The sequence below is a fragment of the Castanea sativa genome, chromosome 9 (genome assembly GCF_040712315.1).
Source record: "Castanea sativa cultivar Marrone di Chiusa Pesio chromosome 9, ASM4071231v1".
Classification (NCBI taxonomy): Eukaryota; Viridiplantae; Streptophyta; class Magnoliopsida; order Fagales; family Fagaceae; genus Castanea; species Castanea sativa.
This window is the reverse complement of record NC_134021.1, coordinates 23,881,548-23,895,644: the sequence shown is the minus strand read 5'-3', so window position 1 is coordinate 23,895,644 and position 14,097 is coordinate 23,881,548. Positions and strand designations below refer to the sequence as shown.

General features: G+C 32.2%; 2 protein-coding genes across 2 annotated transcripts in view; both read right to left on the bottom strand.

Moving 5' to 3' along the window:
• The window catches only part of LOC142610372 (lipid phosphate phosphatase delta), a 102,134-nt gene that overhangs the window by 11,067 nt on the left and 76,970 nt on the right, over window positions 1–14,097 (bottom strand). The window lies entirely within an intron of this gene.
• On the bottom strand, window positions 630–11,390 carry LOC142609835 (TMV resistance protein N-like). Its single transcript, XM_075781554.1, has 10 exons — window positions 10,889–11,390; window positions 9,011–10,128; window positions 8,546–8,809; window positions 7,636–8,415; window positions 6,639–7,530; window positions 6,446–6,531; window positions 5,526–5,631; window positions 4,794–4,853; window positions 3,281–3,336; window positions 630–1,038 (listed from the first exon to the last, which is right to left on the bottom strand). The coding sequence occupies exons 1-5, from the start codon at window positions 11,388–11,390 to the stop codon at window positions 6,805–6,807; spliced, it is 3,390 nt and encodes a 1,129-aa protein (XP_075637669.1). The 3' UTR covers window positions 630–1,038; window positions 3,281–3,336; window positions 4,794–4,853; window positions 5,526–5,631; window positions 6,446–6,531; window positions 6,639–6,804.

The window sequence follows — 14,097 nt, the reverse complement described above, 5'->3', positions numbered from 1 at the left end:
TATTCCTAAAGCAGGTGATTCACTATGGATGTTAGCCCAAAGTGCGATCAGTCTTCAGCTATATATGTCAAGATTTGGGTCTTTGCTCCCTACTAGTGGAATGTTCTAATTCCCAGTTGTTATCATTGCTGAAATTAAAGATGTGCCCATGCGCCCACTAGAAATCAGTGAGCTGTTATAAATCATTCGGGATTTGGCTTCTACTTTCGACACAGTTTCTTTCATTTGGCTTCTTCTTTTGACACAATTTCTTTTCATGCAATTCCTAAACAATATAAGAAGGTTACAATTTTGTTATACACACACCACGCTATGATTTTTTTCCCCATATTTTTGTCCCCCTAGATATATGATTTTGGCTTCGTCCCTGTGTCTAATCCTTTTTTCACACGTAACTGAATATCTAAGCCCATGTCTTTGGTTTGTATCATTTCCTTCCTTTTAGCTTAGGAATGCTAAAGGCATACCTCAATTAATTAGGAAACAAAATGAACTAGACATAGGTGACCAATCATATATAGAAAGCCCATGATTTATTTTTACTCTAAAAAAGTGTAAAAAAAAAAAAAAAAACTCACTACACATCTCTCCAAGTGTCTATATAAGTCATACATCACACACAGGAACTAGACCCCATAATGATATCTACTTTACTTTTGAAATATAAGAATAAACAATTCAAATTTTGCATAATTTGGTATTATCTCATAATTTGAGCAAAGAGCCTTCAACTTACTTCCTTTCATACAAGTGGGAGGGAAAAGTCCAAAAATTGAAGAAGAAGAAAAAAAAAAAACATTATAATCCTCTCAAAATAGAACAAAGAACACCACCATGTAAACATTACTCTTGTCATCAGGATGCCAAATGAAGGTCATGGATAGGATTACCAAAGAAATCTGAAGTGAAACTTTTGTATTAGAATTGAGATGAACCTAAAAGATCTAAGCCACCAATCCACCATACATCTACAAATCAGCAAAGAAACTCTTTGAACTACGAAAATGGGTTCCTTTAGTTGCACTTTTCTCTTGGTACCTGAAAGATTCAAACATCAAAATCAAATACACATATAGATGCCCCCCTATAATCAAACAGAGCCATCTTGATCCCATTAATATATTGATATGTGATATTCCCTCAAAACAATTAATAAACAAAGGGTCAAAAGGTGATAAATGATCCATAATAATAGCATTTGAAAAGAAAGTTTAGATTGATTATATAAAAAATTGATGATAAAATTGGTCATTTACAAGGATCAATTACAGTGTCCATCATCTAAACAAGCTTATAAGAAAAAGCGGAGTTGCTTCAGATGCAATGAAAAACACAATAAGCAGAATCCAAATTATAAACCATGTGTTGCTTATTCTTAGTGAATAAATGTTCTTGTCATTGGCTTTCAAAGCCGTTAAAAATGCATATGTACCAGTAGCAATAATTTGTGCCATATCTAAAGGTAAGATCATGGTGTAGAACGCACAAAGAAATATTACTTTTAATTTAGTTTTATTTAATTTTAACAATCAGTTGTACTTTATTTTAAGTCTTAGAAGTTAATTAGGTTGTTTCACAAGGTGATTTTTATAAATCAGACATTGGGATTTTGCAAGTCAATTAGAATTAGAATTTCACAAGTCAAACAGAATTATGACTTTCACATAGTAATCAATATATATATTTTTTTGATGAGTGACATAGTAATCTATATTGTACTCCTTTGGACACAATTTGCAATTTTCCTTTTGATTAATAAAAATTTCACTTGGAAAATTTTCAACGGTCTACTATTGACTCCCACCGATGCTAGTTGCTTACTCCTAGGTCTTCTATCTTGCTTGTTATCGACTCCAAACAACCTTAGGTGTTAACTCCTAGGTGATTTTTATTGTTTCCATTTTTCCAATTTTCGTGGCTTCAAGTTTTAGTTTTGTCCTATGTCATGACACCTAAGCCAGTTATATTGAATCAACAAGTGGCAAGCAAACAAACACTTGTTTGGGGATTAATTGAGCTTTTTATACAGCCAAAAGAATACAAGGGTACATGAAGCTTTAAACTACAGCCCCACTCATTGCCAAGTTGACCACTAAAATGTGATTAGAACAAGATTATTCAAAAAATTATTATTTTGTCACTTATCAAAAAAAAAAAAAAAAAAAAAATTTATTTTGTCAAACTATGGTAAATAAATAGTTTTAAAAATATCTTCAAATGAATTGGTTTAAAAGCATTCCAATGAAATAATCTTTGATGAAAATGATTAAGGGTTTTCTCAAAAGATGAAAGATGTGAGATATTTTTTCACATAAAATTCCTTAAAAGACAAGGTATACCTTTGATAATATTTGGATCACTAATTTCCTCGTCCATCTTAACACTATCATAGTTGCCACAGTAGCTTGACTTTTAAACTTTTTTCTAGAACCTCACAATAAATCAATTAAATCTCAATCTTTTAGGCATGAGATTGGATATATAATGGTTTTTCTTTGCATAAAATCATCATGAATTCTATTCCAATTAGATGTTTGTGTAGTTTGAGGCATGACCCTTTCCTTTGTGTTTGATTGAGTTAAGCAGTTCAAAGTGTTTTCTGGTTTGGCTATGTTCCTCGTTTGGTCAAGGTTATCTCTCCGTTTCTTTACGTAGAATTTGAGTTATGTCATTCATTCAAAAGAACTAAAAATAATAATCAAAATCCCATTGTTGCATTATAGAAATACAGAGTTGATGGTTGCTCATAATACAAAGAAAATATTGCAACATCTTTTATATATATATATATATATATATATATATATATTTTTTGATAGGTAAGTTACACATGCATCTGCTAGGTGTTATGCCCCTATCTCAACTTCCACCTACTCTATCAAATATATATGTATACAAGTTAAAAGATAGAAGTTTGCAATAAAATGTAGCCTTTTGACATTAATTTTTTTTAAATAAAAAACAACTACACAGTGATGACAACAAATTGAACAACGAAGGAAATGCAACCCATTTGACCAATGCTCTTAAATAATCTGAAGAAAATGACCTTAATCCCCCAAAAATATTGACTCAAGAAAATGCTCCAATCATGAGTTGTTTGAAAAAAAAAATCTCATGGATTTAATTATTGTCAGCATACACACCACATGTAATACACAACCATTTGAAGCATCCAACAATAATTATATTTACTGAATTCTCTACAGGTTTAACATCATTGTATAGACATATTATGAGAGAGAGAGAGAGAGAGAGAGAGAGAGAGAGAGATTCACACCTTCAACTTATGTTCATGTGCTATACTGCCAAGAAACTTTAAGTTGTGGGAAAATGCTACAAGACAAAGACATATATTAAAAAACTTGGTATAGTGATTAATAGCTGCTAGTCCAGAAAAAGAATAGTGAGGATAAAGAAGAGGGGTACCAATAACAAAATTTACAACTTACACTAAAAATATGACATGTACTGGTACTAATTATCAACGCAACTTTATACTTATATAGGCAATAAATACACCAAAATGAAAGTGTTAGCATTTGAGGCATTCCCATTATTTATAGGTTCATTAGCAAAAAAGAAAAACTATTTGGTGAAAATTCAACTAATACATCTGTAGATAATTTTCTTTATTAGTAATTTACATGTGCACTTGGTCTTATAATAGATACGCCTTACTTATATAGGCGATAGATACAACCAAATGAAAGTGACACATAATTTTTTTATTTTTATTTTTAAAAAAGATAGTGATTGCACATGTACCCATAATCTTAAATTGACAACCTCACCCATCACTTTTCTTTTATAAAAGTAGTGCTCACTCACCAAACAAACAACCATGGCGTTGTAGAGCACATTATAGGAATAATAAAATTATTGAGAAAAAAAAAATCCAAAAAATAGGTGTCCCAATTTTATCTCTACAAGAAATGCAGCACTTCTCAATTGATTTCAATTGCTTTTACTCCCTTCAATCTTAATTAGTGCTTGTCAATGATAACAAACTATAAAATTGTTGAAATTTGATAGATGCCCGCTTCCCATGTGTTTACTGCATCCCTTCATATAGCAAACAGGTAAATGGTGGGACTCGGGACTTTACTAGCATTATTACTTATTTCTTCAAGCACCACTTTGTTTCTATGGATCCAATAGGCCAAAGAGTATGGGAAAGGATGATACGAATAGAGTTCCCAATTCCCACCAGCCATTTAGCTTCTATGAGAATAGATCTCATGCATTCAGTCTTATAAACAAACTTAGTAATCCCAATACTTTTCAACCGAAAATCATCTTCCATTGGCAATCTCTCCCAAGTTTCCAACAATTAGTTGCTTGAGTAGTCTTATGATGAAATCTGTTATGTCAGTTCTTTTCTAGTAAGACCTAGCATGGATTTATTATGTCAAAAATAATGAAATATCACCAGAAGAACCAAAATCTCAACAAACACCTATCTCAATTTTTTTGGCAAAGAAAATTAAGATAAATAACACCTACAAGGCATATCACTTATCTTATGTTTTAAATCTCTTTTTCTCATTAGGCAACGTTCATAAGTTACAAGAATTTCATTTATCTTGTTCAAAATAATGGAACATCAAAAAATATCTTAACTTAACAAGATTGGTTGGCACTTGTCAAGCAGACCAAATATCTTTATGGATTAAAAGAATCAAATTAATGTCTCAGTTTTGAATTCAAAGCGTGAAATTACTCTTAGTACTTCAAAGCTAAAAGCACTTCCAAAGATGACATCTTGAACATAACGTAAATGAGTTACCTACCTTTTAATATCTTGATGACCTGAACATAGGTATGGTACATTGTAACAGCTGCTCCACATTCTTAGTCAAACATAAAAATAAATAAAGATTTGAAACAATTAATTTTTACAAATGGATTTAACTTTCTAAATCATAATTTACAGAATAATAAAATTTCTCAAAAGTTACATTTTCTTATGCTTTCTATCCAAATCTAAAAGTTTTTAACAGTAAAACCACATTAGAAAAGATAGAAAATGGAGAAGAATATAAGCATAGGAGCAATGAGATCAACAAAAAAAAAAAGTACTTTTAATTAGAAGATCAATAGGAGCAATGAGATCAATAAAAAAAAGTACTTTTAGTTAGAAGATCAAGGTTTGGCTGCAAGCAAATTCAGGTTTAAATGCACGCTTTTGTTGTACTTGGTTTGACAATGTAGAAAAGACGTACGCAAAAATTCATGAGGAGAACTATAGATAAGCGTTATAGAACCCCACAATTATGGCTATCATAAAAGATAAAGAAATTTCCAATTAACATAAGACTATTCAGTAACAAAATTTTGACTCTTCTCATAAGGAGGACAGTCTCATTAGATTTGACATTGCCACTGGATACATGAGCATTTCTTTGAAGCCAAACATAATAAAACATTATAGACCAAGCAAGTTTGCATAAGATGCATATAAAACTTCTACACTTCAACTTATCTGTATCCCACAGAACAACTTAATGCATACTAATATATACCTGGTAATTTGTTAGACACCATGGCTTAACTTCCTCCCAAAGCCTCTTTGAGAAAGGATACTCAAACTCAACAAACAAGTGATGATTCCTACTTGCAAGGTAGATCCTGCAGAAGACGCATAACATGTCACCTTCATCATTTTAATAGCCTATCTCATGTGGAATGTCTAGTTCTCTAAGCAAGACAACAAAATAATAAGGGAATGTTAGGAATAATATATGAATGCCAGATCAATTTCTACCACTTCACTTCAGGAAATCTGGTCCATATTTACTCCCAATCTGATTTACAGCAGATGAACAGAACTGCAAAGTTTAGCAGTTTCTTCTAAATATGATTTAATATCACTATGTACTACTCACAACATGCTCTATGCATTATTTATTATTCTTTAATTAGAAGGAAAAACGCAACTGCACAGTAAACAAAATCAAACATTGAAGGAAATTAAACAATTAGATACCAAATGCTGTTAAAAAGGAAGAAGAATGAGTATGATAATAGTAAAAATAACAAAAGAAATGAAATCAGGATAGCTTTCTTTACTTCGCAATATAGTGATGCTCTACGTACCATTACCCCACATTCATATATCAAAACAGAAGATTGGAAAAATAGTAAGAGATCTTATTAAGTCTATGCCTTCAAGTTGACTTACAGCTCACCCAACTTCCATATATAACCTCAATATCATCTTGAATCTTCATTCAAGTTGAACTCAAGTATTTCAGTTTTCGGTCAAAAAGTAAGAATATACAGATTCAGCATACATAGCAAATGCATATTATAAAAACCATCATAGATTCCAGTACATTTCAATATTAAGCATTGCATTCACCAAAGTAACAAAAAATGGACTTGAAAAACAAAAGCCAAATTGAATAACATGAAATCAAGAAAGGGAGAAATCAGGCCTTACTGTCAACAACAGAGGTCTTGAGCTGTTTCAAAACATTGAAGGTAAGCTTAGTTGGCACATGATTATGCTCCAACGAGGCCAAACAACTGCATTACAATAAATAAATTGAAAAAATCAAATATTTATTTTATAGTTCATAATTACAATTAAATTCATGATTTCCCAATAAATAAAGAGAGAGAGAGAGAGGCACCCAAAGACTGGTCCATTGTGTCTTCGAGGATATTCTTTAACATCATAATTATGTGTTGTTTGGAAAATGAAGAAGAGATTGAATAAGGATGATGAAGATAACAAGTGTTAAGAGAAGAGCTCCAATCTCCAAGGTTTAGAGCTCTGCTCTCTGCTGGGCTTTGCCATCAGAGACAAATTCTTCTTCGCTTTTGGAGTATTGTTCCAGCAAGTATGTAATTTCTTCCATTGTTAAGAACCCTGTGATCTGAATCTGAAGCATAAGAAGTGGAGGAAACAGGTGGCAAAGGCGGGAGCTCAGTGTCATTCGGAATCAAGGAAGACCCACAACCATTCATAGCACACGGAAGCGGCAAGCAAGTAACATCTGAATTCTGAGGATAGCAGCTGCATTCTACATTGACCCCGATCCATTTTATGAAATCAGTGTGCTTAATACTATTATTGAGGGCTCTGATTTTACAAATAAGCTCAACTTCAATGTGATTCTCTTCAGATAGTAATTTTCCAGGGGATATATAAAATAACCACAGTTCCTCTGAAACTTCTGTCCATTTATCATAGAAATATGGATATATTTGTTTAAAACCGTTGATGGAAATAATAACATCACAATTCTTGTCTTTATGTGCGTCCATCGATCGAAAAGCAATACAGACGGCTAATTTTGAAATTTTTTTACCAACCCAGAAGGATATAGAATTTCCAAAACTCTGATGGTTGAATTTCAAGCACTTTGGAATCTCTGTTCCTGGTAGGTGAAGAAAGCACGGAATTTCAAATTCATATTCATATTCAGATTCAGATTCAGAGTCATGAAAGGGATCCATTGATATGTTGCTTCTTGCACCTTCATGGACTCTATTCGGTAAAATCCCTAGAATTTCTCCAAACTGTTTACATTAAGCAAATACAGGAAATTGAAGTTTTAAAAAAGTTATAAAAAAAAAATGATTATTAATTACCTAAACATAAAGGGAGAGGGAGAGAGACCTCACCTGAATCAACAATCTGCTTGATGATTGTGGATCCAACGGCGGGCATTTCCTTACATTCACTTCTCTTATAGATTCTGGAAGCGTTGGAATTTCCCGAAGCTGCTTACAATTTTTTATGTCAATAGCTTCTAATCTAGCTAATCCGCTAATGCTTTGGGGGATACTAATCATATTGGAATTACTTATAAAAAGACGTTTCAATTGGGGGAAGTATTGAAAATCTAATTCAGTTATATCTCCATCATAAGAGTTGAGACACAACTTTGTCAAGCTCAGAAACCCATATCCTGAAAAGCCATCAAAGGAATTGGCAGTGGGAATATCTATTTCCTCAAGCAGTTGCAATTCATTGGGGCTATGCAGAAAATTCCGAAGGTTTTCAATGTTAGATAGCGCTAAAGTCTTAAGCCCTTCGGTGAGATGCGTCAATGATGAAGGCCATTCTCTAATACCACTTTTCTTCATACATAAATCCTGCAAATATTTCATTTCTGGGTGAATATCAGGAAACTTCTCAAGCCTTCCGCAGTGAGTTAGATTCAACAATTTAAGGGATCTCAGCTGGAGGCGGCTTGGAAGAATCTCAAGTTTTTTGCAGCTACGGAGGTTCCACGTTTCAAGCTCATCAAGATGTCCATCCGACTCATGAACCTCTATTAAATTTTCACAGCCATGGATGTCCAAATTCTTTAAGTTTGGTGCGCATAATAAGGAAGGTAATTTTGTAATGACTTTACACCAACTGAGATTGATATTTTTCAATGCTTCAAATGAACGGTCCTACAGGAAAAAAGAGAAAAAGAAAAAAAAAAAAATTTCTACAAATTTTAAAAATAACATTTAAAGAAATCAAAATTCATCATTTCAAAAAAAAAAAAAAATCAAAATTCATATATACTAATACTCATACCTGCTTGAATAGTTTCTCCAATCTAATCCCACTATTTGGCATAGTCAGCTCAACAAGATTGTGAGGGTCAAATTCTAATGGCAAGGGAAAATCATATTCTGGCCACTGAAGCAATCTTAACTCGTTGGGGAGATATTTAAGCCCTTTAGAAATTTGTACATTCCCAACTAAGAGAAATTTGAGATTTTTGAAAGCATTAGCTTGCAATTTCACCTTTCTTGGTTTATGTGAGTACCACATTAGGCCTCGAATTTTATTCGACCCCTAGATAGGACAAAGAATTAGTTGCACTTCATAATAGAATTTGACAAAAGTATAACAATTTTAAAACTTTAAATGAAACATATATGATACAATTATATTTTCTGCGATATTGAGGGAAAAACAATCAATGAAAGGTACTAGGAAAAAAGACAATCAATGAAAAATATTAGGAAAAAAAATGTGGAGCAAAAGAACTTATACCATGTTCTCCATTAGCAATTTATAAGCATCCTCATGACACCATATCCTGCTACGATTTTCAAGCTCTTTGGATTCTTGTTGAACGATTTCTCTACCCATTTGTTGTAGCAAGTCATGCATACACAATATGCCCCACGTGTCAACAGTTATGAGACACTTATCAATGAGTTTTCTAATACCCAAATTTGGAAATAATTTGCAAGCATCTAATATATCCACAACTTTGTCCTTGTTAAATCCCCTAAAAAAACATGCAATATCAAGAAAAATATCTTTTTCTTCTTCTCCCAATCCATAATAACTTATCTTGAGTTTATCTAGAATTTTTTCATGTGGAATCTTCTTATACTTTTCGGATGCACATGCCCATTCATCTATACTTTTGTCATACAAATCAGAACCCACTATTTTTAGAGCTAATGGAAGGCCATTGGCTGAAGATATAATATGCTCTGCAAGATTTGAATATCCTTGTTTGGATTCATTTTTCCCGAAGGCGTGCCTATTGAAAAGAACACGAGCTTCACATGGTTTCAATTTTGGAACCTCATAAATTTTTATTTGAGCATCTCTTCCAAGATTGGCTAGAACTTGCTTGTCTCTTGTTGTTATAATGGCTCTACTTCCTAAAGCAAGCCAGTTACAATTTCCAAGCAAATTTTCTATCTCTTTTGACTTATCCACATCATCAAGAATTAAAAGTACTTTCTTATTGCAGAGCCTTTCTTCTATCATAGTGATTCCTTCACATACACTATTCACCTTAACAATTCTACTTCGTAAGACTTTAGAAAGCAGTGTCTCTTGTAATTGGATAATGCCAGCATCTGTCTTTGATTTTTCTCTGACATTTTCTAGGAAGCAGCTTCCTTCAAAACGATCAACAATTCTATTATAAACAGCCATCGAGATTGTAGTCTTACCCACTCCCCCGAGACCATGGATTCCTATCATTAAAACACCATTGGACTTCATATCTAAAAGCAATTCTATAGCTTCCGCTCGAGAATTGACTCCAACTAGATATTTAGCAATAGGTAATTTCATGTGAATTGATTTAATACTTGATATCTCTTCAATAATTCTTTTGATAAATTCAGATTCATATTCACTGCAACAACAAGATCACAAAGCATTAAAAACAAATAGTGAGTTGTAGTCAAAGTAAATATAAATATGTAGATCAACTAAGTTAAATATATCCAATTTCGTGCATTAAAAAATTGACATATTTTCAATTAAAGTAAATGGTATATAATTTAAAGGATTGATTGAAAATTAACACATTCATTATTTTTATTATTATTTTGGTTAGAAAATTAGAGTTGGGCTTCTAGCAAAAAATTGCACGGAAACTCCCTTGGGTGAGGAAACAAACTTATAATATGAGATTAAGAAATTTTGGAAAAATCTTCTAAGAATTAAATGAGAGAAACTTTTAATTATTAATATTATCCAATTAAATTCTTCTATTTCTACCATTTAATAGGGAAAAGAGAGAGAATATATTCAAATTTTTACCTTAAAATATACTTTCATAATTCGGCATTTAGTAGTCATAACAAAACAAGTAAAAATTTAAAACAAATAAAAGAACATAGAGTCTCACTAATTGATAACATCATCTGAGTCAAAATTATTCCATTGCTATCAATATCATCGACCTTTATAGCTTAACTACAAAGTAAGTAAAAAAAGGGATATACATACATACATACATACATACATATATATATATATATATATATATATATATATATATATATATATATATAATACTTTCATTATTTGGCATTTAATGGGAATGCCAAAACCATTAAAAATTTGTAACTCATAAAATCACACAAGACAAGAGTAGGTATTAGTTAAATACATACCCATTCTTGTATTCATGTCCAGATAAGTTAGCTACTTCAGTCAAAGCTTCCCTCCATCTCTTAACCTTCTCCATGTCGTCTTTGAATTTTTTCTCGAGGTTATCTAGTGCTATCCCAAACTTTCCCTCATTTTTTCTAACTTCGGATGGAGTCACTTTGTAGAAAATTGGATAAATCTTCCGGATATGTCCAGTATTTCTACACTCAAGAATCTTGACAAGTTCATCTAAACACCAAGTAGAAGATGCATAATTTTCAGACAATACAACGATCGAAATCATTGACATTTCAATGGTTTTAAGAAGTTCCTTTGAAATTTCTTCTCCCCTCTCAAGATTGTTATCAAAGAAGGTGTTTAAGCCATAGCGACACAAAGCATCGTATAAATAGCGTGTAAAACCATAACGTGTGTCCTCACCTCGAAAACTCAAGAAGATATCATAGCTCCATTGGAGCGTGGAAGAAGAAGAGGAGGCTGATTCTTCTTTAGTTGGAAAAGCCATCAGTATGATCTGTTAACTGAAGACTGGAAAAGATCTAAAAAGAGGAGTAGAAGAAGGAAATAAATATCAAATTAAGATGTAATGAAATGGGAAATATATATAAGAGATGAGTGATGCGTGCAATTTGAAAGGTTTTGAATGTGTGAGTGATTAGGTGAAGACTGGAGAGATTGAGGCCGTTGATGTTGAATTGTTGATCAATTCATCAACTTGATTCGGTGAAGAGTGAGAGAGAGATTTCGTGTGACTGTGTGAGACTTGAAGGCTGAAGTTGTTGGGACTTGGGATATGAGATTAAATATTTTATTTCTAATTGTGACTGTTGATTGTGATATTAGTTTAATTTTAACCGTTGATTTGTAATTGCTAGGGCTGTGGAGTTTAAGTAAGTGATATGATGTTTCTGTGCTGTGTTAGGGCTTTAGAGTTTAATCATAACTGTTGATTTGAAACTGAATTGATTTAAACGGTTGGATTTTCAATTGGGAATTTGTGCCCACTACATTACACGTTACCCACTACACGTTACCCACTACACGTTTTGCTTAGGTTGATCAGGTTTTGCTCTCCACTACACGTTACCCACTACACATTTTGCTCAAGTTGATCAGGTTTTGCATGTTACGCACTACACGTTTTGCTCAGGTTGATCAGGTTTTGCTCTCCACTACACGTTACTCACTTACCAAACCTGATGATGTGACTTATATGATGTGAGGCTGAGTGGAGACTGACTTATTTTACCAAGTATTCAGTCGAGTCAGGTTATTTGAATTTTTTATTGTGTAACCCGAAACTTGAACCGATTATTCGGTTCCTCTTAAAACAGCATCCGTGACCGACCCATATATGCACTCGGATTCACCTGTGGACCTTCGGGTCGGGTGGGTCGAATATCACGGGTCATTAGACAGCCTTCAGATATATGAGCATACGTGTGTGGTGGAGAAAAAACAAGAGAAAAAAGAAAAGAAAAGAAAACGTATGGATGAAAAAAAGGAAAAATAATATAAAAAATAAAAAATGATAATTTAGAAATGCTATTACAATATTTTCACAATAAATCTTAAGTAATATATTGTTATTAGCTAATATTGGTGAGTAAAAATATAATTTCAGTGGTGAGTTCAACTTAGAATTAGTAAAAAATTTTCATATAAGATTTTGTTATGATTCTTGTGAAAGTATTATAAAAAATATTGTGAATGTAACATTTTTTGTTGAAAAATATAATTATTGAGAATGAATAGACGAAGAAAAAATAAAGATTAAAAATGTATAAAAATGAATGAATAAATAATATTTAAATGAGATGAAGAAAAGATAAAGAACATGTTAAAAGTGTATTTGAAAAAATTAAATATATTTTAAAAAATTGGTAAGGAAAAGATAAATGTCTTCCTTAATTGTCTAAATAACACAAAAATTTAGACCAATTGCTCTATGTTGAAATAGGCATTTTTTTAAGATCTCAAAAGTAGCACCGAACAATGGTGCAGCCAAGTCAATAAAGTGCTTCCATGAAGTTTCTGCGATGCGAATTCTCCAACGGGGCTGCCCCACACGTTTTCAATTTTCCATAATGACAAGAAAGGGGAATCGATTTTCCATAACTTTCCTTCCTTTTCTGGAAACGCCGAAATGTGCATCGGAGCATGCATCTTGTGCTTATTCCCACATGTTAATGATGATAAATAATTAAATATCAAGCACCAAGGTTCATGATTGGGTGGGTGGCATTGGTTTTTAATGGAAACTGAAAAAAAAAAAAGTTTTCTTTTTCCCTAATATAGCCGATACGTAATGTAACAAACCAAAATTTCAAGATAAAAGAATTCTTGAGAAAAACTAATAGCCAAAGACACTAATGGGTTACCACTTACAAAAAGCATTTATTAATTGCACTAATTGAAAACCTACCATTATTATTATTTTTTCTTAAAATACTTCTATTTTTCAAAGTAGAAGGAGAAAGGAAGAAAAGAGAAATAAAAAAAAAAGATAGTAATTCTCTAATTTGGTTACCAAGAAAGAAAAGAAAAGTTTACAATGGTCATACCAGTCAAATGATTGTGATTGCATTTTAAATTGCAGTATTCTTAGAGGTTTCAATGTGACAATACAAAACTATTAAGATTTACTAAGCTACACTCCTTACAACCAATGCTCAAATTCAGAGAAAATTTTGACCTTGTCATGAATAATGTTCTACATTGCAATATCCCAAGGGAAAAAAAAATTATATATGAATATTGTTCTCATAACAGTGAAAATTTTCTTCTTTGATGTAAGAAAGAAAGAAAAGTGCACAAAATTAGTTGTAAATATATTTGAAAATTTCCCGTAATTATTCTTTTTATTGGCATTTTATAAGTTTAAAGACCTTCTAGAGATAACTTAACTTAGAGGCTGCTCATCACCTAGTTTTTGAGATGAAGCTAATTAAATAGGAAGATGATGAAAAAATTAAAAAAAAAAAAGGGGGGGGGGGGGAAGAACCATGTTTTACATTATCCGGTAGAATAGACATTAAAAAACGTACATCTAATTAAAAAAAAAAAAGGCTAAGGTATAGATGCAGATGCAATGTTATCCATGTAAACCCACCAACTTTCATTTACCCAACTAGTTTGAGATCCCATGCAAGTATGCAACACCACATGAGGATTACAAGGTGTAATAATTTTGAAGGGCTTTGTAAAGTTGT